General features: G+C 39.4%; 1 protein-coding gene across 4 annotated transcripts in view; it reads left to right on the top strand.

Annotated features, from left to right (window-relative positions):
* Positions 1-24,714, top strand: part of slc4a11 (solute carrier family 4 member 11) — a 209,165-nt gene extending 184,451 nt beyond the window's left edge. For 3 of the 4 annotated variants that reach the window (XM_036150610.1, XM_036150611.1, XM_036150609.1), the window contains 7 exons: positions 762-987; positions 1,406-1,512; positions 15,419-15,584; positions 17,681-17,854; positions 19,944-20,139; positions 21,679-21,848; positions 24,284-24,399. In XM_036150610.1, the coding sequence (XP_036006503.1) occupies positions 762-987; positions 1,406-1,512; positions 15,419-15,584; positions 17,681-17,854; positions 19,944-20,139; positions 21,679-21,848; positions 24,284-24,350 (1,106 nt within the window). In that variant the 3' untranslated portion in view covers positions 24,351-24,399. Of the gene's footprint in view, positions 1-761; positions 988-1,405; positions 1,513-15,418; positions 15,585-17,680; positions 17,855-19,943; positions 20,140-21,678; positions 21,849-24,283 lie in introns of all 4 variants that reach the window. The other variant, XM_036150608.1, reaches the window with a different exon arrangement.
* Positions 24,715-26,959: the final 2,245 nt, after the last annotated feature.

Here is a 26,959-nt window from a genome sequence, read left to right as displayed (position 1 = left end):
ATTGTTTGTAATTTGAGTCCACGTAGGGGGCACAGCAGCCATATATATAAGAGGGTGCTCCTTATATATATATATATATATATATATATATATATATATATATATATGGGTGCGCCAACAAAATAAAACTAAATGTAAATCTCTAGGTGACAAAAACTAACCCTACACATAACCCTTAACTCACGACTAATGCCCGCTGCAGGATAATACTGTTGGGATTCTTTAATTCAACTGCATCAAGAAACTAAGTTTGAGTAGATATAAAGATAGAGCTAAAAATTATGTTACATACTGTAAACGACTTGAGATTGGGGTAGGGCTTCAGCGTCCAGTAGGACAAAGACCCTTAACATACAGCCAGAGCTGTAGCGGAGAGAATCTTCTTGTGTTAAAATGGCAGCGTCAAAGTCAAGACCTAAACCCTGTCAGGAATGTATAACAGGACAGGAACATGGCTGTTCACATATGTTCTCCGTCAAATCTAACAGTGTTTGAGTATTTTGCACAGTTTTTAGGTTTAAATACATTGAAAGCTGATACAACCATACAACAAAAGTCTTGCGAGTGTTGGTCGGTCACATAATATCACAATGAAATGCATCGGAGCTTGTTGTTGTATAACAAAATGTGAAAAGGTTCAAGGGGACAAAATACCTTTGCAGGAAAAAAACAGCTTTCAAAAAAGTGTTTAAGAACTTTGTTTTAACATTCTGAAAAGTATCTAGTCCATGTCCACTTGATCACTGTGAATTTCATTTCAGTCTTTCAGAGGTACTACCATTCAACAGCTCCGGATAACAGGAGCATAGAGTTTCCTCAGGGTGGAGACCTGCAGGGGGGAAACAGGACTGAGGTGATGGTCGGGTCGGCGCTCAATGCTCTGCCTGAATCTTTCATTCAGTGCTCTCGAGAAAGGCCTGTCCTTTGCCTCCTGCTGATGCTCGGGACGTTATGGATGGGCTATACCCTCTACCAATTCAAAAGAAGGTACATTCAGCATTAATGTGCTGGGGCACTTGAAAGATTAATGACGGAAGAACTTTAAATCATGTTTAGGTGGGAGCACTGCCTGCTCGGATGAATACTGCAGAGCAGGGCCTTGCCAAGAGTGTTATAGCTTACAGGAACTTTCCAGACAGAACTTGCAAAGCTCACCTTTCTGTTGAAGCTTTAGTACCAGTCTGTGATTTAATAAGCATTAATATTCTACTACTGATTGCTCTCCGTAATCAAATCAACCTCAAAGCTATATTCAATTGTGTAAGCAAGAGGCAGAGTAAGGTACTTAAGCAGTGTCAGGATTGCAGCCATTGTCCTTGTCTTGTCCATAGTAATTGTATTCCACCATTATTTGTCTCTCCTTGCTCACTCCACTTTCCTTTCTCTCTCTGTCTCTGTCTCTCAGTCCGTTCCTGCATGCCAAAGTGAGAGAAGTGCTGTCGGACTGTGCCCTGCCGATCTCAGTGCTGCTGTTCTCCTTCATTGGCTCCTACATTTTTAGCGACATCAAGCGTTAGTATCATTTTGTTTACCTCACTGGATATTTTGGACCAGATTGCTGAATAAAGCTATAGCCTACTTGTTTACTTACAGAATGCGAGCAGAAAACTGCCACAGAAAATTAGTTTGTAGTTTGAGTAAAGCAGAAATTGATGTTTTTAGGTTTGTGACAAAAAATGAGATTAGTACCCACCAAGCCAGATATAATTGATCAAAGCTTTATATTTAATAGTATTTAAATGTGAAGTTGGAGCTTACTGTTTGACTGATGAGTGAGCACACCTGCAATGGAAGAAGAGATTCTTTTAAGATACAATAAGCCGTTGCAGTGGTGCATCTGTTGATCCCAGCTGTCACTTCATCACTGGCAACTCAGTCACTAAAGCAGAAAATCAATGAACTGTGTCCACTGATCTTAGTTAGCTTTCTAATCTCTATGGACTGGCAGGAAATAATCTATAGTTTTTTACTCTAGAAAGTTCCTAAATGCTCCCAAATCAACCATAGCAGTTATCCTGGTTTTTCAGTCCATCCATCAGAAGTGGTGCATAGCACCTTAAACGTTTGAAGTTCAACATTCCAAGTTTTCTTCACAAAAAATGAAAAGGCATTCAATTTTGAAGATTATGCTTGTGAGTATTTGCCATCCATGTAATTTACAACCTACTTACTATGATAGTTGAAGGTTTGGCTCTTTTGTTGTGTATATATGTTTAAACAACGTAATTAGCTATTTTTGGCTTGTACGTTCTAATAGCCCTACTAATTATACGTTATTGGCCCAGGTTTTCCTTTGCTCTCTTTCATTACCTGTCAAATTTTGAGGTTTATTTTGTGGACCGGAGTGCAGGGGTAAGAATTCTGGAGTCTAATATAGGATGAAGGTGATTTATTAACCCTTCAAGCAGGGGCGTAGATATGTGTCGACCCATCCCACTTTGTATCAGAGCCCACCCAATGAAGTGGCTTTCCTTTGGGGGGGGGGGGAAATAAAAAAAAAAAAAAAATATATATATATATATATATATATATATATATATATATATATATATATATATATATATATATATATAAGGATATATTAGGGATGTCACGTATAGTCATCATAAAAATCATCATAAAGTAATATTAATCAGAACAGAATTTAATTTATGCTTGTCCCAAACATGAAAACAGCTAGCTTCATGTTTTAGTTTTCAGTAAACCAGCAGCACAGAGAACGTCATTCTCCTAAGAGCCACGGGACTGTAATAAGCCAAATGCAAGGAGATATTTGAAACATTACATTTGTTAAGAAACTGTAAGTATGTGAAGGTGGTGTTGGATATTGTCATGATGTATGCCAAACGGGACATTGCTCTTAGGCGGCACAGATAAACAGAAGAGCACCGGATTATTTTTTGAGGTAGGTGTGCTGTGGGGCTGCTATGTCGCCTTGCGCTTGAATTCAGGGGCACGTACTCAATTTAGTCAGATGTAAATGTCGGTGTGTACTTTTAAGGGGCATTTTTAGGGTCTTGTAACATTGGGAGCTTCAGCACAGACCCCTCATTCCTCTTTAAAAAGAGAGCTTTACAGTCTGTTTTTATGCATTTTCCCCACAATGTTTATCCCTCATACACAGCGCAGAACTGAAAAGAAGAATTGTTTCCGCTCCCCTCACCACCTCAACCTAGTATCATTGAACATAGATTATGCTGGGAAAGGAGAATCAGTTCCCAAACAGTCTATTGTTTTTCTATAGCCATCTAGGCTGTGTAGAAAATTGAGAAGCAGTGAAGTGCAGAGTCTAAAAGGCTGCGGCTATACTTATAGAATTTGGGGATACAACATAAAAGTGTGTTTTCCCATATTGCTATTTCCTGTATGTTTAAGACTATTGCTAGTGGGTTAAAGGCGAAGCAGGAGTCCATGCCTCACTGGGTCCACTTCAAGCACAAAGATAAGACATCTGTTAGGAGAAAACTGAGCCTTAGGCATGTGTACTTACACACCTGTGCAAATAAATGGGAAATAATGTCTGGTCAGGGTGGAGGTTGACAACAAACCTGTTGCTGTGAAAGGTGATGACAACGGTTTCTGCAGTCTTCCATTAGGGGGCGATTGCCCTCACAACTCTTGGAAATTTGTTTTGGATTTAATGCTTCTGAAGTGTTTACCTGATGGGTGATGGGCAAACAGCTCATTGCCTGGGTGGGTGGGATCAGTGGAGATGCGTCTGACCCTTCTTTGGACTCGTTCCGCATAAATTGAGTCCAAATCCTGCAGACGGCAATCCCCTGCACTGTTCTCACCACCCGTGCTAAGGTCTTCTTCTCCTGGACTGTGGAGCTCCCATACCACACAGTTATGCTGAGACATAAAACGCTCTCTATGGTAGCTCTGTAGAAGTTCTTTAGCAGTTAATTGGGAAGTCCAGTCCTTGTCAGTTTCCTGAGGAAGAAGAGCCGTTGTTGGGCCTTTTTCACCAGGTGGGAGGTGTTTATGGCCCATGAGAGGTCAGAGGAGATGTGGATGCCCAGGAATCTAATGCTGTCCACACGCTCCACCACCTTCCTCTCTATGCAGAGAGGAGTGTGTTCCGTCCTCCTAGGCAAGGCAAAGCAAATTTATTTATATAGCACAATTCAGTACAGAGACAATGCAAAGTGCTTAGACCTCCTGTAGTCTATTATTACCTCCTTGGTCTTATTCGCATTCAGGATCAGGTTGTTCCTGGAACACCACTGTGTGAGCTTGCTGACTTCATCCCTGTTGTGGGTCTCATCATTGTTGGAGATGAGATCCACCACAGTGGTGTCATCCGCAAACTTCACCACTGTGTTTGTGGGATATATAGCAGAACAGTCCTGGGTGAAAAGGGTGAAGAGAGCAGGGCCGAGGACACAACCCTGTGGTGGGTTAAGGATTAATGGAGCAGATGTGCGTTTCCCTATCCTCTCCACCTGGGGCCTGTTGGTGAGGAAGTCACTGATCCAGGAGCTGAGAGGTGTGGATAATCCCATGTTGTGGAGCTTCAGAGCCAGCATGTCTGAGAACACGGTGTTGAATGCTGAGTTAAAGTCCATGAAGAGCATCCTAACATAGGTGTTGGGATGCTGCAGATGACTCAAAGCTAAGTGCAGTGCCAACGAGACAGCGTCCCTGTGGATAGATTCTCCCAGTAGGCAAACTGCAGGCTGTCCAGACCAGCAGGTATGGCATCCTTGATGTACTTTAGGAGGATCCTCTCGAAGCGCTTCAGGATGATGGGGGTCAGAGCAATTGGACGATAGTGACTGAGGCAGGTGATGATTGGTTTCTTGGGGACAGGCACGATGGCAAATGATTTCAGACAGGGAGGAACCGCGGAGAGCTGCAGGGAGAGGTTGAAGAGAGGTTGAAAGACCCCCGCTAGTTGGTCAGTACATGATTTAAGTGTCCGGGCTGACACCATATCTGGACCTGGAGCCTTGTTGGTTTCAAGGAAGAGGTCACTTGGTGCAGCTGTAGGACGAGAGGCTGATGATGCTCCTCTGGCTGACGAAGATGTTCAGGTTCCCTGCTGCTTAGAGAGCCGAAGCATGCAAAGAAGCTGTTTAAAGTGTCAGGGAGAGCTGGGTCATTGCTCAGCCTCGGATTGCTGCGATTGTAGTCCATGATGTTTCTAATGCCTCTAAACATGTCACATTAATTGTTGCTGCTGAAGTGGTCCTCGATGCACTGCTTGTACCTTTGGTTGGCCTTCTGGATGCCTTTTTTAAGTTCACTTCTAGCCCTGCTGTAGGCCAGTCTGTCTCCAGATCTGAACGCTGCATTCTTAAACCAAACTATCCACGCACCGAACTATCCACCCGTGGTTTCTGGTTAGAAAACACACACTTTCTTTGTGGGTAGGACAGCATCAGTGCAGAAGTAGATATTGGACAGCACAGATGATGTGTAGCTTTCTAAGTCATTGCAGTCTGTGTCCAAAACAGTCCTGTAGAGCTGAGCAGGCCTCTTCTGTCCAAACCTGAATGTTTTTTGTTACTAGTCTGGTTCTGCAGATTATTGGCTTGTAGTCAGGAATTGGCTCCACAGAGATGTGATCTGATGAACCGAAGTGATGAGCTGCAGCAGCTTTGTATGCTCCTGGGATGTTACAGTAAACTTAACCTTATGTATTACTGTCTCTGATCGGGAACTTAATGAATTTATGAAACTTGGGGAGCACAGCCTTTAGATTAACATTATTAAAGTCCTCGAAAACGATCTCAGCCGCATCTAGGTAATTGTTCATTTGGCCAGTAACACAGCAGTAAAGCTGCTCCAGAGCTAGCTTAGCATTAGCTTTCGGCTGGATGTATACTGCAATGGTTATCATAGAGCTGAGCTCTCTAGCCAGTTTAAATGGTCTGCACTTAACTGCAAGGTATTCCAGGTCAGGTGAGCAGAAGGTTCCAACGGTCTTTGCCGTTGTGCACCAGGTGTTGTGAATATCGATGGCCAGTCCTTCTCCTCAGCGGTCACTGTCTGATCTGCCTTGAACAACGTGCGCTCCTCCAGCCCCACCACTTCGTCGTGGACACTGCCATCTAACTGGGATTCTGTGAAAACGCTACACAGCAGTCCGTCTTACGTGCAGCGATTCTTAACGGGATCTCGTCAAGTTTGTTGCCGAGGGATCGTACGTTAGCCAGAGTGAGGCTCGGAAGTGTTGGTCTGTATGGGTTAACCTTTAGCCAAGTCAGCAGGTCTGCCCGACTGCCTTGCCATCTCATTCTTCGCTTGCCCCAATTGCTGGGCCTCCAGAGCGGGTAGAGTGGAGCCTCTGTTGTCCGTTGCAGATCGGGATGAATAAAGTGCAGTTTGGACGGTTGGTACGGTCTGTGCGCTCCGGGGATCCAATAGCTCATCTCTCTTATATGGTATTAGAGCTTGGAATGGTAATAACACAAGTAAGACAAAAACAAAGAAAATAAGCCGGAGTGCTTTGGCTGCTGCAGAGTCCTGCGCCGCCATCTTGAGGATCATGCGTAAAGACGCAGCGTAACAACCACCGGCAAACTGTATTTCCCGCTTTTTTAAACTGTTAACTGTAATATTGTGTTTAATAAAAGAAAAGAAAATAACAGAAGATTTCCATTCGTTTAAAATTACGTGTGTCCTGGGCATCTGGATCAATGAAGCAGGGGCTGTTTCTGAGTGACATTGCGTTCAGAAACAGAAATAATGACTTTGATAGGCTGCTGCAGATTAAATGATCCAGAAGCTACTCCGCCATGTTTGTGGCTCTAAATCATCTAACAGGTGATGATGGGTCCTGATTATTTTTTTCCGCTGTCAATTCAAGGACGTTCACTTGAACAGAGAAGGTCTTTTTTTTTTCTCCTCAGCCTGTATCTTCTCCACATTGAACTTACAAATGTGCTACTTACAAATAAACTTACTTTCAACTACAATTATTTGGCTACCCAGTTTTTATTAGGCCAAGCCGAAATGCAATTTCTGGCTACGCCACTGCCTGTCTAATGCCTTTTTGGGAGCAAATTTCTACCTGTTTTTTTTTTTTTTTTACTGTGATGTTATAACACCATCTTAAAAGTTTCAGTCAAGTGGTATACATCCTTTTTTCATGGACAAGCTGAATTTTTATAATATAAAAACTGTTGAGTGCTCATAAGAATATAATAAAAGACATAGAACCAGAAATACAAAGAAAAAATGTAGGCGGACTTCATCCTTACAAAGTTTTATTGATAAACACATCAAACACCAATAAACAAGCTGAAAAACAGCTGAAAAATTATCTACATGGTCTACTTGAACAATGTGTAATTTGTTTTCATTTGTAACATATCTACAGATATGTTTGTTCTCCAAAGAAGAAAAAGGCACTAGTTTTTATGTAAGTCTCTACCTAATGCTGATGGTAGTCATAAAACTTGTTCCTATCAGCTATCAGGCTCAGGGAGACTTCACAAAAATACTTGTCCACGGTGTGGACTACTGTTTGTTGTGCTTGGCCAAACAGAGCACACACTCCTCCTTCCATAGGATACACGCTTGCTGGGATCATCCTATGCAGTACAGGGCATTGGGAAATGTTCCCCCAATGCTTTGGGCTTACCTCTGGCACATCACTATTACAAGGTTATCTTGTGCAAATACTTCACATATAGCAACTTCACTTGTAAAATTCATACGATATTTTACACAGGCCAGCCAAACTAACTGAAGTAAAACTAATTGATATAATTACATTATAGGCACAGTTTCTTTTTTAGGCCAAATGTGTAAAAAAGAAAGCTCTCAATAAAACCTAAAAAAAAAGTATCCAAAGAAAAAACTACTACTAGAAATGTGAGTTTTATATGGTCTATCCACATAACATATTTATCTACACAATGCTTAGATAAACTCTATAAGAGGGAAACCAAACTTTCTCTAATAGATAAAAACGAAAGAAGAGCATAATGCATAATTTTTTTATCCACATTTACGCTGAATTTATATATTTTACTTTATTTATTGTATATAACCATTAGGTTACTTTTCAACTGGGTCCAGCTGCACAAGGTAATCCGGCTCCTCATCTCTCTGACAGGTGCGTCTTCTTCTGCTCATGGATGCTTCTGTGTTAGTTGACCTCAGGAGCTGTGATATAGTTTCCTGTTCAGCAAATACTTTCGTGAAGTCAAATAAATCTTTCCGGTAAATGTATGACAATCTGCGCAATTACACACAATAGGTTTTGCAGATTTGATTTGATTTATAGCCTTTTATAGCGTCTTACAAATTCATGCAAGCTAATATCTTGTCGTGTAATACTCTTTGGCCTGTGCATTCTGCACTCTTATTTGAGAACCTTGCGTTGCATCACCAAGACGCATTCTAGCTTTGGACGCTGATTTTCACCCGCTTGCTACATGGGGTAAGGAGAGCAAACAACAATGTCGGTGGTATCAGCGGAAAGGCTAAGATCTCACGTTTCAAATGCAAAAAAAAGTGTATAGCTCTTAAGGATCAAAAGATACACACGCAAATGTAAAACATACTCTGTGAGGTTGTATACCCCCTCATAGATCTCAAAAGGTTAAATAACCAAAATAAGAAAACTTACAGACAGGTGGGTGAAAACAAGAACCAGGAACACAAGTAGGTGGAGACCAGAACAGGGGTAGCATAACGGGGGACCTGTCGATGAGAGCTGTCTGAAGAAATAGGGGACCTGAAAAAAGGAAAGACAGGTGGAACAATTGGCGTAGGCGGTGTGCATAAAGGTAATTAAGCAGAGGGGGAGAGAGAAATGAAAGAGGGGGAAAAGAGCACGAAAACATAATGAATGAATAGATCTAACCAAACAAACTCACTAACAGAACTAATAACAGGTAGATGGGAAAATAAGGATATAACAGAACTACTTCAATAATAATGAACAGATAGACTAAAGGGAGAAAGGTACTGTAGGATCCTCAGGAGCCTAACACTAAGTAATCAAACCCATGGGGATCCTGAAATTACCAACTTAACTGTGTTAGAGTCTGAGTTTCAGACTCTTCCCAAAAATCTTGAGAAATAAAGTTTATCCTTCTAGTACTATTATTCAGTACATAGTTTCTGGTCTTCTTTTTGCAGTCAGTATTTAACATATATTAACAATTGTTAAACAGAGATGGAAAAAAATATGTGTGAATAACTAAACCATTACTAACTCATTGAGTAGCTGGTAGAATCACCTCTAGCAGCAATCATTTGTAGAAGTCAGTGTCTATCTCTATGTCCATCTCTCCTCAAGTCAAGGCAAATTTATTTGTATAGCACATTTCAGTGACAAGACCATTCAAACTGGTGTACATGAATAGAACATAAGAAAAGAAAAACACAGAGAGAAAACTACGTTGCTGTGGCATAATAAAGGCAGGGAAAGAAAAGTTGGACTACTAACTTAAAAACATGGGATGTTCCAGTTGGGGGTTGAAATATATTCAAAACAGTGGAGTTAAAAGTGCCTCGATGCTTTTAGGCTTACATAGTTTTTGGCATCAAATCAAATGTTGCTTTTAGGCATATATTTTAAATGGTTCTCCCTATGGAGAGAACAATTCCCTAGAACTCTTTTCCCATTCCATTGTGTGAACTTTCATGTTTGACTCAGAATAATTGAGGGGATATCGATTTCAAAATGTATCCACGTCTGGACTAAGAGTCGGAGAGTTGTTGGAATTTTCATCCACACATTTAAAGTGTTGCTGCAGTTTATTGACAATTGCAACAATTCGTGTTTGCACAGCTCTCTTAAAATGTATATTTCAGGATGTTTTCATTCTTAGTGATATTAATTGCCTTGACTTAATGTGAGAAATATTCATGATGCAACTTGTGTTAACAAGCCAAGCATGTTAACACAAGTTGCAAAAAGAGTGGTTATCTTATGTTTGGAACACTGAACTTAGACATCAAAACCAAATACAAATAAATATTAGTCATAAAAGAAGAAAATAACCAAGAAAATATCCAAGTCCCTAGCTTCAATGTGAGCTCATTCCAAAATGTATATAGCTATTTATCAAGTGTGGAGTAGGACAATGTCAAGAAAAATGTCTGGCAGCAGCTGGGATTTGAAACTACTGTGTGACAACACGTGTTTTGCAGTTATTTGCCCAATTGACCAACAAAAATGTCATTACAAAACTAAATTCTGGCAGCATTCAGCTAGATCTAATTTGGGTTTTGACCAGCATTATTACTCTGATGCACATGTGTCATTGCTACTTTTTCTCTAAATTGCTTTCTTACAGTAGCAAACAGTGCAGTGTTTCAATGAAACAGCCACAGTGAATGGAAGCAACTTAAAATTTGCCCTTTTTACACATTAGCAGTTCTTGAGGATTTAATGGAATTCAAATAATGTAGCCCTCAAAATATTATTACAAAGGACAACATGTGCCCCACCTTTAAAACGCTGTAAGTCCTTTTACAGTTAGGTTTGGTTTGTTACAACAACAAAACCAACCTAGGAACACAATCTCTGTTTTGGTCCTAGTCTAAAGGCAGGTAGCGACGATTGTAGTCTTCTCCACCTGAGCCTGTACCAGCTCACAACACAGGTTGTACCCCAGATACTGTACCTCTATATCCAACTGTGTGCTTCTTTGCACTGGCTTTGAAACCCAAAACACTCCATCCTGAGGCACTGAAATGACACCTCTATTAATGAGGAGAGCGGGGGCTGGCTGGCATTGCGGGCTTGCCAGGAGTACGCATCCCGTATGAAGGCCCGGCCAATAAAAATTGAGCCATTATTTGGTTCTGTGTTTTCACATATCTCATATGGCCGACCAGCGTGTTATGAGCTGCCTAAAACAAACATTTCTGATGGATTTCTGGCACCAACAATTGGGTGTTAGATTAAACAGACTGAGTGTCAAAACTCACCCTATACAGCTTATTCCTAATAATGCAAAGTAACACTGCTGCAAAATCACTGTTTGTCTTTCCACCTGAGCCTGATGCAGTTCCAGCTGCTGGAAGTTCCTCTCTGCATGTTTGCTGTACAGGATGCCCACATCAGACATGAACTGAACCCGAGCCACCAAGGGTTGCTGTGAAAATGGCTTATTTTTTTGTGCTGCTGTGGCAGCTGTTGTTGCAGCTGTGCCACTGTAGGAAAAAACATAAGGTAAAAGGGCTGTGCAACTCTGGTCCGTGGCCAGTCTGATGGCTATCTCAAATAAACTGCCAATGATGTGATTTATTTTAGAGGCATAAAAAAACAAAGGAAAAAAAAAACCATCAACTATGTGACATAATACGATTCACCATTTAATGCCACAGCAGTTAAAGCAGGTTAAATTTATTTTAAACTAAAAAGTGTTATTCGGTTTGACACAATAAAACAAAATAAAGAAATTATTAAATTCTTATTGTATCCCTTTGTTTTTTTGTGTCTTTATCATCATTACCTTGTGATCTGTTATGTCAGTATGGTTATGTAGTATTAAGTTCATCCTTTTGGTTTAGTGTCTTACATATGTCTTGTGTTCTGTTCCCTACGTATTCTAGTTTTTCCCTTGGGTTAGTATTTGTCTTCTGCCCTAGGTGAAGAGCTCTTTGTGTCATGGCTCATCTCTCTCTGTGTTAATTTGTCTACCTCAGTTTTCCTGCTTCCATTCTGTCCAAATGCTTGTCATTGTCTTCTGATTAACTCACTGGCTTTCTGTAGCTGCATTTTCATTACAAATGTGCACCAAACTTTGTTGTTACTTTGCTGTTGTCGAAAAACATAACTTCACAACCCCCGTGTTTCCATTCAATAAGAAATGCAATTAAAATCACACGTGAATAAGTTTGTTCACATGATAACTCATTAAAAAACATTGTGGTGACAGATGTAAACTCTTAGATGAGATATTCATATTCCACCCAGGGCTCTAGCGCTCATCATTAGCTATCATAGAAGATGTTGGGGTCTTACTGGGGTGTTGGATCAATAAGCCCTTCATACTTGGGAGCGGCGCCGCATGTGCCGTTTTTGGAAAATTTTAGTCAGAGATTTCATAGAACTATGGATTCAACACTTCCTGTTGTCTCTTTTGTCTTTTTCACCAGTTTTAACTAGGGGTGTTTCGATACCAGGTTTTTACAGAGTACAAGTACTTTAGTTTAGATACTTGCTCGTTCCAAGTACCGATACTGAGTACCTAATAAATTGGTACTTATAGATCACAAATAACTTAATAATATCATTGACCACTGAAAACGACTGACATCAAGGGCGATAAATTCACTTAGAGCTTCAGTTATCTTCTTTCCTTCTTTTCCTTTTGGAGGGCCTTGGTGTATAGCACCACTACCCGGAGTCTAGCATTTGAGTTGCAGCATAGTCCAGCCCAGGAGGAAAATTGGTATCGATTCAGAGTATCGGGTTGCTTTTACAAGCTTTTATGAGTAATCCACGCTGTTATTGGGCCTGATACTGATATTGGTATCGAGGCACCACTAGTTTTAACATCCAGTTGACGATCACGTGACACGTGTGTTGCGAAAAACTATTTCCGTTGCAGCTTTGCGAAATACTTCAAAGTGTTTCCATTTAGCAAATTTATTTTCGTAATTACAATTTGCGCATTGGTCAGTGGAAACACAGCTAGTGCCATTCTCCATATTTCCCTTAGTATTTTAAGTTTTGGGTTTTCATGGGTAGTTATTGAGTTCTCCCATTACCTCCATTACTCTGTTACTTCCATGATCCACGCCTTCTTCTCACCATGCCTTGCTCTAAGTTTTTGTATTTTTGGGATCATTACATTTTTCAACTCATCATGATACTGCAGAGTTCTGGGCTACACTTTGGTCCCACAACCCTAAAAACACGGCAATTCTGTTGAATGTACCTAAATAATTACCTTATTAAAACAACAACCTTTCATAGACAGGTTTTTTCTACCAATTCCGGAGCACTTTTAATTGAACGTGACTTACAATGAACGAAAACACTGAGGCTTGATGCAATATGATGAAACCTTTCAAGCTATAGATGTGGTTAGCACTTATTCAGTAACTCAACAGTGAGCAAAAATGCATTTTCTATGTCATAAAATAAAAATACATAAAGCTAGTTTTCATGAAAAAAATATTTCATAACTTCCGGATTTGTAATATCAGTATCACTTATGAAAGGTAACTTAATGACATTTAGGCAGTTCAGCTATGTTAAAAAGCTGGCTCTTAGGTTTTTCTGAGAAACTGAGTTAATACAAAATCAAAACATGCTGTTTTCAGCAGTACAGTAAGGCATAATAAGACTGTAATTACTTCTGAAAATTGCCATAAAGGAAAACGGGAAAAAAGTTGACCTCACCACTCCTTGTCCAAAACAAATCCAAATCCGAGGCAGATATAGCTGGGTTACAGGGGGACCTCTGAATTCACAGCAGCCCACTATCTCAAATGTGTAATAAGGGAATTTATAATAAGTTATCGGAAGCTGCTGTGTTCATTTTCATAGTCTCCGCCATCTTTATCCTTGCTGTTGTTGTTTGTGGCACAGGCTTTACTGTGGCACCGCTTCGTTAGTCGTGGTAACCATCGTCTTCTTTTTACCCCCAAAATCAAATAAATGGATTGAACATGCTCAAAATAAAGACATAGGGATTTGTTATTAAATGGATAAAGTTATGTCAGATTAAGGACATGAAAACCAATACATCTAGATTTAATCCTTAAAACTGCACCTTTTCATAGCTGCTGTACCAATGCACTCATATCTTGTACATGTACTTCCGTTTATTTATGGTTGATCTTAACGTTCCCTTTAATATAAAACTACCTGGATTCTCTCCCATAAACAGTCCACCAATTAGAGTACCAGTTATTTAAGATGTTTTTTTTCCACAAACACACTCATGAAGAAAGTGTAGTCAGCCTCTTTTGTCTTTCCTGGGCCTCAGATAAAGAACAGGAAGACTGCTTAGACATATGCATCTGCCCCAAGATTCTGTTTGATAATGGCCTACCTACAGTGCTTCTTGCTGTCAGAAAGGGGTTTTTAAAAGTTATTTTACAGCTCTGCACAAGTCCAGCAATCTGCCAAAACAGCTGCTTGTATAGAGGTGGTCACACCTGTTGAGATCAGAGCTTTCACTGACAATAGCTAGCTGCTACCTAGCTTCCTAAATCCTATGGAAACTGCAGCGGATGGGAGAGTGCTAAATATAAATATTATGAAAATAAAAATAAAATTTTCTTCATTTACGTTAGAAAAAATGTTTCTTACACCCAGCACTCACCTATAGCACACTTTGATACGCTGATTGCACCAGAGGCAAGGTGTTGGTCTCCATTTGAATAGAGCTCATCTTCTTGGTCAAGGATGTGACAGGTGTAGCCAAGGCCTTTACCATCAACTCTGTCATCCACCTTCCCCACAATTTATGGATAATTTACTATACAGTTCTTCATTCACAGCAACATGAAGAGTCTAATAACCTTCTACTCAATAAATTGATAGGGATCATTATAATTTATGATTGATACAATGTTAAGTTTATGCTTTAGTTTTTTAGTTTTTATTTATAAATTAATATGCAAACCTCACACTACTGGGTCATTCGGGGGAAAAATCTAAGTAATCTCTGGGATCCTGGCAGATGTTTTATGTAGAATCTGTTTTTAAAAACATGTAAAGCGAGGACCTGCTGTAATAAAAGCACTTTTGTGGAAAAGAATAAATTGTGAATTCTCATTTTGTTATGCTAAGGGAATAGGAATTATTTTTATTTATGGGGTGCAGTAAGGCCAAAGCTGCTAAAATCTAAAACCTGTTTTTGTGTGAAACTGCCGTTTTTGTGATGGAACCCTCTTATTTGTTGCCCTTATTATCGCTTTATGCTTTTTAATAAAGGCACGGGGCAAAACACATTGGCCATTTTCAGTTTTTATTCTCTGTTGTTTGGCATCATTTTTAGCCTCTATTGTTGCCAAGGCAGCAGCTGTTCTCCAGGGGTCAGAACATAGATGACTGCCAAACACCGAATGAATTTAAATTTAAGTGCCTGGACAATTTTCTGTTCTGTTACCTCCAGAGACAATAAGTCATAGCATAATAGACCCATTATTGTCTTGTCGTTTCCTAAATTTAACCAGCTACATTTGATTCCACAGTATTTGACAGAGGATGAAGCATTTAGCTATGAAATCCAGTAACTTAAAAGGATTCATAGGTTTAAAAACATGAATTATCACTTCAATTTATTGTCAATAAAATATAGTAAATCAACAACACATCAACAAATCAAGGGAGCTTTTTACAAGATACTCATGATGTGGGTATAATACTTCAGCTCATAATCCAATTCTAAAATGGCAAAAAAAAAATATGAGTGTAGGATCTTTTAAACCATTTAAACTGCTGTAATTTTCTCCTCCGTGTTTCGTATTCTTTCTTTTGGAACAGTTCCAGTCTTCAGAGTTCGTGATCGGCCTATCTTCATCGTGGCACCGTTTGAGCGGCTGTCTGCCATGAACGTCATCAGCGCCATGGGACTTGGCTTCCTCCTGGCACTTCTCATCTTCATTGACCAGAATATTGTCGTTTCACTGACCAATGCTCCAGAGAACAGGTAGGTTGACGATATGAATTAATAACCTTGTCGTCTCTGTGTTCTCCACACGTGCAGGACCCTAGAGTTTACACACACATCATGGGGATGAATGTCAGCATAATTTTGGCCTTTTAAAGACACATTGGAACCACTGTTTCTTCAGGGTGGATTAATGATACATCATTACAACTTTAATGATTTTTATAAACTAGAATTGCATATATAATACACTATTTTCTTTAGGATTTTTTTAACCAATACAGCATGTAAATCATAAATGCACAATCAAATACATACATACATCGCCACTAATATTAAGGTTAGGTCTACCTTTGCAATTGGATAGAAATCATGACTTTTGTTGCCATCAGCAAGGTCTGGGCATATTTCTGACGGATATTTGAATTAGTAAAGTCCTTTTAAATTGGTTGGTTTCCTGCTGAGAACAGCACACAGCTGGGGGGTCCCCACTCCTTTAAACAAAGATCTCTCAGCACTATGCAAAATCCAACCTATAAAAATAATGTCACTGCGCTATTGATGTATTCTCGTCACTCCTGTCATGGATGTGGCAAAAAACTCAGAAAGCTCTAAATTTCAACTCTGTGAGGCAAACTTTGGACCAAGTCAAACAGCCCTCGTCTCCCATCTCCTCTCTCTCTCTCTCTCTCTCTCTCTCTCTCTCTCTCTCTCTCTCTCTCACACACACTCACATACACATGGAAAGGCATTAGTTTCAGTTGAGTTTATGGATCGGTTTTGGAGCAGGCACTTCTTTCTTTGTTGACATCCTCAGAGTGCACCCTGATGAAATTGCTTCAATGTGGATAGTAGTCGCGTTCCGTCCACGTTTTTTAATGCGCATTTTGAAGTATTGCATTAGAAGGGGTTGATGGAAACGGCAAAATTCAAGTTAGCTGACTAAATTAAGCAAAAAGGTTTTTAAGCTTGCTCGGCACATTCGTTAAAGCCTCGCTCCTTGACCGATCTGTGGTCTGCGGTTGTTAGCAGCATCTACTTCCTGTTTATTACAGCCAACGTCAATGTATGACGATGTTACGCTGTGCGTTTCCTGGTTAATTCACTACAAACCAGTAAATGGAAACACCTCTGATTTGCATTTTCTTGTTTGCACTATTATAAAAGTTCAAATTCACATTAGAATTGGATGTAAACACAGCTAATGAAACTGGTATTTCAATATCCTACATTTTATCATCACGTAAATATTTAAGCCTTGGTGGTTTCTGATTGTTCTGACCAATTTTGTTTCATTTAAGGACGATAGTTTGGGTCAGACAGACAAATAAGTAAACGGAAAAATCTAGCTAATTTGATGTTTTTGGAATGTTTCTGACCTCAACCAGACTGAGTATTTAAGGATTATACCTTAAATACAAAGACAGATCTGTGCCAGTAAACCAACCGCTTTAAATTACCTCCAGTAGTTGTAACAAGAAGATTGGTCAAATGTCCAGTCAGAAGCATGTCAGGACCTTGCTAAGTCTGCATATTCATTGCTCATTAAACTGTCATTCACTGAGTGAGACCTATTACTAAAGCTTCCATCCTCTTTTATTTACTGCATCCACTTGTGCTAATATTATATTCAGACATGTCAACAGGACACATGGCTAGTGATCTATTATGTCAATACTTCTTAACAGAATGTCTTCTGTAGATGTGGCTCTACCTTCTTATACAGTGTAGCATATTTGTACTTTCAGACTGCATTTCCCTCAAACGACACAGACTTACCTAAATGGTCCGTGTTGCCTTGCTGTTTCTGTTGTGATCCAGGACTAACATGAGCACAAAATGTTCCATGGCTTCATATGCAGCCGCAGTCTTGTCTTTATGCTACGTTGCTATGACGTCACAACCCCGTTAAATGTTAATGTCGACATATTGATTTACATTCTGCTTTCCATGACAATATGAAATCATTTTTTTCTTGCATGATGAATGTGAGGAAGGAGAGCGTAACAAATTCTCACTCTATTTGTGTGTTAATGTGCTTAATTAGATATCCTCTTTGTCTGTGTTCACATTGCCTTCTTTGTTTCCTGTTTGAGCTGCTGTTGTGGTGCATTATGTGTTGCCTTGCTCCCCAGGTTGCTCAAGGGTACAGCATATCACTGGGACCTGATGCTCTCTGGCCTCATTAACATACTCATGTCGGTGCTGGGGTTGCCCTGGATGCACGCCGCCTTCCCCCACTCCACCCTTCATGTGCGCCAGCTGGCTTTTGTAGAGCAACGAGTGGAGGGGGGGCACCTCTATGAGACGTGAGTTATCCACCCTCTCACCACCAACGATGATCAAATGCTCCGTTAAAGTTCATCTTCAGAGCATGTGCTGGCTGTGATTTTTAATCGGCTGCTCTTTCTTGATTGCATGATTACCATGTAACTAACCATTTCCTTTGAGGATGGATGAGCTGAGGGAGTTTCTAAAAGATGAGAGGATTAAGTTGAGCATTTCATCCACAGCCATGCAAGATTATACTTTACATATCGGGATTAATAATGCAGTCAAGTGTGATAAATAAAGATTTGCATAGAGTCTTATATAACAACCGAAGATGTAATCATGGATTTAAATTTTTAGGAAAGTTGAAATTTTGTATTTTTGATTGCATGTCCCTGTGTAAAATTAATACTGTAAATTCCCTGATCTCACTATTTATGAGAATCTGTTAAGTTGTTTCTATTCCTTTAAAAGAGTTCACTTATGTAATCATGGGAGAAAATAAATTACACCCCCCTTCAGTTCTAGGGTTCTTTGGAGCAGGACGTGATAAAAGAAAATCTGACTAATGCAAAAAAAAATAAAAAATGTGGGGAAAAACTAAACGTACCATTGGTCTTTCAGTGGAATCTAAGATAGAAAGTAGCAGCCAAGTGACGAGCTTGATTGATATTCAACAAGTGTGACCACCTCTATAAAAGTAGGAGACAGTGTAGAACATACAAATACCAAGGAAGAAAAATCTAAACTATGACCTTGGAAAAGCAATTGTAGCTACCCATTAATCTGTGAGCGGTTGTGATGCCATTTTCAAACTATCTGAAGTCCACCATTCTACAGTACGTATGATTACAACGACGAACCCTGGATCACCAGTGACCTGAAGGAACTGCTAAACAAAAAAAAAGAGCCTTCAGGGAGGGAGACATATAACTAAGGAGTATATAGGAGAAACATAAAGTTAAGATAAGAGAAAGCAAGGAGGTGTACAGGAAGAAGCTGGAGAGCAAGCTCCAGCAGAACATGAGAGTACATGAGATGTATGGTCAGGGATGAAGAGAATCACAGGCATCAAGCAGAAGGAGGATCGGACAGATGGAAGTCCGTACAGAGCCAATGAGCTGAACACATTCTTCAACAGGTTCAGTTCAGGAACGATCTCAGCATCCTCCTGTCCTGTTCTGACTTCTAGAGACACTTTTCTGTCTCTAGAAGTCAGGTGAAGAGGAAGCTGGAGAGATTGAACCAGAATAAGGCTGCGGGTCCATCTGGTGTCTGCCCAAGAGTCCTAAAGGCCTGTGTAGAGTAGCTCTCTGGGTTTCTACAGCATCTCTTCAACCTTAGTCCGTTCTGGAATCACTTGTAGAACCTCTAGAGATGACTTTGCAAAGCAGGATTTGTCATAAAATGAAGAATATCATGGACAACTCTGAGCATCCTCTTCATCAGACTGTACAACAACAGTGTCTTCAGTCAGAGGCTTCTCCATATCAGACCACTGCAGGAGATCCTTCCTGTCTGCAGCCATAAGCACCTAAAACAACTCCATGAAGAAACCACTATGAGTTACACCAGCATTTAGTTTCCCTTTGGGATTAATAAGTATTTTGAATTGAATTGGAATTAAATTATTCACAAGCTGTAAACATTTAAGACAGCTGTCAATGATCCCTGGATCGATGTTCCAGAAAGGTCAGACCATCCAGTGCTCTGATTTTAAAAAAATCAAGAGCTCCACCTGAAAAACAGCAGATCTGAGATTGCCTGTCACATTTTAAGTTAGTTAAAATTCATAACAGGACAATTAGAACAAAATCTGAACAGGTGCATTTGGATTAGAAGGATTTCTGGAACAAAGCCTCTTCGCTCCAAAAATAAATTGCAGCATGTCGTAGGTTTGCCAACTTCTATCTAAATGAGCTCCAAGGTTATGATGTTTGGCCAGAATATGCACTAACATGTTTAGATTGTGTAGAGATTCTGTAACATGAGCTACTTCAAATGAAATTGAAAGATCATGATATGTTGTCAAGGTTATGTTGTCTGTTGTACTGCCAGATATAATTTTGGGCTCCCCAGAAACCATTCATTTTTCCATCATTGTGTCTGCTGTGTGTTTGTCCTCAGTATTGTCCAGGTTAAGGAGACCCGTCTGACATCTCTGGCTGCCAACATCTTTATTGGTGTATCTGTTCTGCTGCTGCCCGTTCCGCTGCAATGGATCCCCAAACCCGTCCTGTACGGCCTCTTTCTCTACATCGCCCTCACCTCCATCGATGGAAACCAGATGTGTGACCGCATGGCTCTCCTCCTGAAAGAGCAGGTGAGGAAGGGTGCTGTGTGGGAGGGGGAATGAATAAAAAAGTGTGTGTGTATCAGGGTTTGTGACCATATTTTGACTGTGGGGCTCTGCAGATCAAACAGTTGACTGGATTCCCGGTCCAGGCACCGAGTAAGAGTCACGTCTCATCTGCTCACATCTTCATTTTTTTGGTCATTTTAATCTTTTCATGATATATTTATGGTTTTATGTAAGCAATTATAAGCTACCATCTTAAAAAATGGAACCAAAATAACAATGCTTTGCATGTGTTTGGTATCAGCCTCATAAAAATGCAAAGTGATGCTGCTCAACCTGTGGAAAGACAATTGAAAAGATTAAATTGAATATCCAGTAAATATTTTCATCAAAAGAAAACCTGCAGGAGTCTCCTTTTTTTGTGACTCTTATCCCCGGTGTCCGGTTTAACCTTGCTTCTGCCACAGTGAGGAGATAAAGCAGGGCTTACCATTTTCCTCTATAAATTACATGCTGGTGCCCCCAAATGGTAGAAGGGGGAACCTCACCCTCAAGGGAAAAAAAGTCTTCAATGTAAAGACCACAACATCCAGACGGAGAAAGTGCAGGATTAAAAATTCTTCCTTATTACTGGCTAATTGTGTGTAAGGAAAAATACATGTATAGTTCCTTAATCCTTTCTCAGCCACTTTTCCTATTGTTTTACAGTGTAGGTTCAGAATCTTTTTAATCCACCCGTCCTCTCTCAACCACCAGATTTAATTAATTTAATCTCCCTGCAGATGATTTCCCTTAACTTGTGAGTACTTGCCAAACATTTCCAAATCTAGCAGAGGTTGTAAGTTTAAAATGATAACTCAGAGCAGCATTGCTGTACTCCATGAGCCTAGCTGAAATCTATTATCTTGTCTTGCTCTCTCTCGCTCTCTTGCAGCCTGAACAAAGTGCACACATCCTAATGTGACATAGAGCTGGGGTCTCCATCCCTGATTCTCAGGACTCACTGTCCTGCATGTTTTAGGTGTTTCCCTGCCTCCACACAACTGACCTAAATAAATGGGTGATGAAGAGGGCTATGCAGCTCTTGATGGCTGCTGAGGATGTAATGGAAGCATTTGATGCAGGTGTGCTGGAGTAGAGACACATCTAATACCTGGAGGACATCGGGTACCAGGGACCAGGATTGGAGACCCCTGACAGAGAGAATAGTTTCCTTTCAACAGCTTCTTGCACCTTTCTGCTGCCTCAGATTTAATTTTCTTTCTTCATGCAGTAACAAACTTGTGTATGTGTTTGCATAGTGACAGTTAAGACAATTCTGATTCCGATTTTAGGCATACATCCTTAAACTTTTGAAATCTCTTGCTGGAGACGTTTATGCTACCAAAAGCTAATATAAGTTGTCATGTGAAAGTGAAACTTAGTGCAAATCTTAGAGTTGCGTAGGCCGTCCACTGCCAGTAATCATTTCTTTAAGACTGCAGGAGACCTGAGGACGGCAAAGAAATTGAGCCACAGGGGAGACTGTATTTTAATCTGCTTTTCTCCTCTCACCTCCTGCAGACGTCTTACCCACCTACCCACTACATCCGCAAAGTGCCCCAGAGGAAGATCCACTACTTCACCTTCTTGCAGATGATGCAGCTGCTGGTGCTGTGCACATTTGGCATGTACCCAATCCCGTACATGAAAATGATCTTCCCTCTGGTTATGATCCTCCTAATCCCAATGAGGTACGCATGCGGTAACTTTGAAAACAATTTTCTCCTTTTTGACATTCAGCTGCGTCTGCATGTGAGGACATTTACACAATGTAGTTAATCTGCACCCAGATGAAAATGACGTTTGATGATGGTGAAGGTGCAGGATATCTTTTTGGATGTTATGCAAAATTAAACACCTGTCTAAACAGATTTGTTTTTTTCAAAACTGAAATGTTAGCTTCCTGCAATATACATTAAGATGAAAAATTTGTTGTTGTTCTAGGTTCACTGTGTTTAAAAAGGTTTAGAATTTTGAACCAAGACAAGTTATCATCTGCTGTCACAATGTTTATCTTGCAGAGTTTGTTGGTACATCTAAAATTGTGTGTTAAGGGCATCTAAACCTAAGGAAATTAAGCATATTTGCTACCCCTACGTACTGTCATGTCTCTGAAATATGTGTCACTTCTAATTTGTGAGGAAACTTTAATTCTTTGTAAGTGGCCCCAGTGGTCAAAAAATGATTTGCTGAAATAATCCAACAACAGGTTTTGCTGTTGTCAGTTGCAACTGCTCTAAGCAATTCAGTAGTAGAGCTACAGGAATTTTCTTTTGCTCACTGTCACTTTTTAAATAATTAAAATGTGTCCAGGAATATCAGCGAAAAGTTGATCAATATAGTTGATGAACGCTCCGTGTCTAAATTAGACTTTATTCAGGGTAATTGGGTTTTAGTGGATTATAAGGCTAACTGTAATACATATTGCTTTAAAGACTACGAAAATATATTCTTTATCATTACCTTTATCCTTAATTAAGGTGTTTGGGAATTGGCTGATGGGAACAATGTGGATCAGTACAGTGAAGGATTTTTCTGTTTTTCTTTTTGTCGTTGTCGTTTAAATTACTTCCAGTCAATTATACAGTTAGTATTTTGATTTAGAGAACTTCAAAATCACTTAATATGTTTTGGATTGATGAAATGAAGATGGTACCAAAGTTTCTATTGATCACTTGTGCGTTTACTCTAAATGTATTGACTACCATCTATTCTGCTCCTTTAACCGGCATGCTTTTCACTATCATCAATAACTAGAGAAGCATCCTTGTTTTCCTCATCTTTAAATGTTTCATTAGACCGGTACCAGGTTTGCAGCATTGTTCTTTTCTCCAGCTTTCTCCAGATTCATTGCTAATTCATTGCTAATTAAGAGTTTTATCCAATCGTCTGCAGTTCATGACTGTTGTAATACCTTTAATAGAGAGATATTTGTTTAACATCTATTTTGGTCCAATTTTATGTTTCAATTTTAAAACCATGTTTTATTTTATTGTATTGTCGCCTAATTGAGAGCAGATGAAACCCAGATTTAAGAACTGAAATACTGCTTTAGACAGGCTCTGGATGCCAGAGTGTTTGGTAGTATTTGAAAAGAATATTGAAAAATTGAAAAATAGAGGAGGGGGGGAAGAAACAGCTCTATGAAATCCTTTCAAAAGAGTCGATTTGATATTCTTCGCTGGGTTCTGCAGTATTAGCAGAGGAGTAAGTGGTGTATTATTTAAAACCTTCCCTCTGAATATTTGTGTAGATTTGATTTCTCATTGTCATTAAAGCTGTTTTCTAGCCCCTTGAACTGTATGCTAGAGCTTAACCTGTCCACTTCGGAGATAGAAAATGTTGTCTGTGTTTTGTGTTATTTTGGTAGCATGTCTTAGCGGGGAGATTCCCCTCTAGCACATTAGAAAACGTGTTACAGAGTGATCTGTTAAATGTGTTTAGTCACAGTGTTACTGCCTGCATGCAACACAGTACACATGCCTGATGAAATGCCCCGTTGCAAATGAAATCATTACAGTTAATGTGATGATCAAGGGATTTTACATACAAATGTCGTCAGTATTAATTCATGAGACATATCTACGTTATTAGTAGTTGATTGCTTTAGCAGCTTGGAACGTTGTGTATAAAACATTAATGTAATAGTCCGAGAAGGATTTAGGCCCAAGGCCATGTTCAGGACATAAAGGAATTTAGACAGTAAATAATTGTAATTAATGTTTTGGTGTGTGTACATCTGCATGAAGTTACTGTCTGCATCTTTTCACCACCCATTCCGAGTCTAAATTGATTTGAAACCAGTCCAGTTTATTTCAGTACAATACAACCACATAGTCTAATTCAGGATTCGATCACATGCAATTTATCTTAATGACAATACTTTGCAGTCAGATTAAATTGATTATTTAATGCCAACTTGTAAAAAGTTATCTAAGACAGCTCAGTCATTTGCCTCCTGCCACTGACTTTACAGATAATCCAAACTTTTTTACAGGGCATCGAAGGAAAGACAGAAAATAGTTTGCACAGAAAATCTTTGCATAGAAGAAACAGATGTCAGACAAGATATTTTCAATGGTAACAAATTAAAATCTAACACAAATGTTATCTGTCCTGTTTTTAGGAACAACGTGCTTCCTCATATCATTGAGGCCAAATACCTGGACATCATGGATGCCCAACACATGTAGCTTCAGCAGGATTCAAGCTCTGGATCTTCAGAGTCCATGGGAAGAAAAAAAAATGAAAAAAGGATAAAAAAAAAAAAAACATATTTTTTGATGCAAAACAACATGGACGCAAATAGGAAAAATACTGACTGTTTAGAATTTTGTATCCGAGAAGTACATTCTAACAGGTGAAGCACTGGAAACATGGGAAGTCAAGTGAGGAAGAGAGCTGATAGAGAGAGTTTTGGTCAATGTTTTCCCAAAGTGAACTGAAATGTCTCTGTGAAAAAGCTCTCCATGAAAACAAGTGAAAACTGACTGTTCCTGTTTCGCCTCTGTTTGACCATGTCAGATTGTGCAGTGCCATACAAGTCTATGTCCTTGTCTCACAACTTCACCTTTTTATGGGAACACTTTACAATATCCTTTTTGCAGTGTGCAGCATATGTGTGGGCAGGTGCTTCGAGTATTCTCTGATGCTGTGTAAGTAATAATAAAAAATGCTGCAAGGGTACATTAGATTGTACCAAGAAAGGGGTAATGGCACAATGTAAGTATGAACCTGATCTCTTTTTGACACTTTGCACTTACGTTGTTTTTTTACACAGTTAAAGGTGCATCTCGATACATTGAATATCATGAAAGAAATCAGTAAATCAGTTAAAAATGTGAAATCTGTGTGCTATTTAGAATTTATATAAAAAGTCTAACAATCCAAGGGTTTCTATTATTTTAGTTATCATGACCCTTATTTCACTTTCTCAGAAAATAAGAACTTTACATAAGACCAGTTAAGATATATATTTTTTAATATAGCAACGTATTTTTCTGCGTAATCAGTGGTAATCATTCAGATTCATCAGCCGTCCAGCAGTCACTGATGCCCTCTACGAAGCAGGTAAGCCAATAAAGGGGATTGCTATAGAACGTGGCTTCTCAAGAGAGTTATATCCAAGCATGTTAATGGAAGTTCAGACACAAACAGGAGTGATAGCAGCATTAAACTGCTGAACTTCATGACTCTAGAAGGGTAGGCTGCAGCCTGCTGGTGCTTGGAGTGCCCCCCTCCCCACAGATGGATAGGTTTGAATTGATTTACTGAAATAATAAACTTTTTGATTATTTTCTAATTTATTGAGATGCACCTAAATATGGGTAATTTTTTACCCACGTACACTGTGTTTAGAAGTACTTAAATACTTTGAACGGGTCAGTTTAGAGCACTGCATTATGGCCACTGTAAAGTAAGCCTTTTCCTCGTCATTGTGCAGCGTTCCGGCCTTTATATTTCTGCACCTTTTTAGCTGTTGCTGTTGATGACACTTGTGCACATACATGTTTAGTTTCTAAGTCATTCCAACAAGTGTCAGTATTGTATAAGGAGGAGATTATGGAGTATGTGTGTGTGTGTGTTTGTGTCATACACACAGTACGTTTCTGTCCTCCATCTAGTTTTCTGCCAGCTCTTTAGAAAAAGTATTTTTAAAGGTGGAATCCATCTTTAGATGAATAAAAAAAAAACATTCCACGGGTATATATTATTTGTAATAATTTAGAATGACAGCACAAACCAAAAACGTGTAGTAATGTCTTTATCTTGATTAAAAAGAATATATCAGAATATATGATGGCAATATACAAAAATATTATTGGTCAATTTTAAATAGAATATTTATTTATCATACAGATAGTTTATCTTTTAAGTAAATGAAAGTTTTGTCTGTTTCCCCTAAAACTGAGAGCAGCGTGTAATTCTGTTTGCTCCTTTCCACGCCACCGTCTCCTATACTGAGTGTTTGTCTTACATGTAGCTCTGCCACAGTGTTTACATATCAGAGTCCCGTCCAGCTTCATGTTGTCGGCTGACGTAGCTCAGCTTCAAAGCTAGTAAAGGTGGGAAGATACAATAGAACAGATAGAAAAGATCTGGATTAAGCTAATCTATCTTTTTTATTCTCTTTTTGTTTGTGAGCAAGTTTCCAAATTTGGGATTTGGAACAAACCTATTCTTGTTTTGTTTTTTTATTATTAGTAGATCAGTGTTTGCAAATGTTCTCATATAGTGATGCAGGAACACAGGGAGCTTTATGCTATTTACAGTTCAAAGGATTAAAAAAGAAAATCTGTGCACTGGTTTGCTTAAAGCATGTCTCATCTGGGTTTTTAAAATCAAGCGACGCCAGTGTAACCTAGATAAGGAAAATAGTAGCAAGTAAAACAGTAACTTCACATGAATATAAATGCAATGCTTGATATTCAGCAATACTTTGTATAAAAACAGAAGTTCACTGGGATAATTTGGGGTCGCCGCTGCAGGCGAGCCCAGCTCTGAAGCAATGACAGGCCAGCTGTATTTTTAAAACGGCACCTTTTCAGTCCATCCTCGTGGTACAAACCTGCTCAGCTGATTCAGTGATTTCACACATCAAGGAGCAAAAAGTAAAAAAAAAAAAAAATGTTTGCCAGCCTGTTGAAGAAGCAGCCACAGTTCTCGGTTTTATTACAGTTTTGTTGGTCTTGTGGTGTTTAAATGGCAGCTCCCTCATGCAGTTCTGTTCAACTTTGTCCTCCAAATGTAAGAAAGATGTCCAATTTAAGGAGATGCCTCATGCTGTGACTGCAAGGCGTGA

This window comes from Fundulus heteroclitus, chromosome 19 (genome assembly GCF_011125445.2).
Source record: "Fundulus heteroclitus isolate FHET01 chromosome 19, MU-UCD_Fhet_4.1, whole genome shotgun sequence".
Classification (NCBI taxonomy): domain Eukaryota; kingdom Metazoa; phylum Chordata; class Actinopteri; order Cyprinodontiformes; family Fundulidae; genus Fundulus; species Fundulus heteroclitus.
Note: the sequence above shows the minus strand (reverse complement) of the source record. Positions and strands in the feature narration are given on the sequence as shown.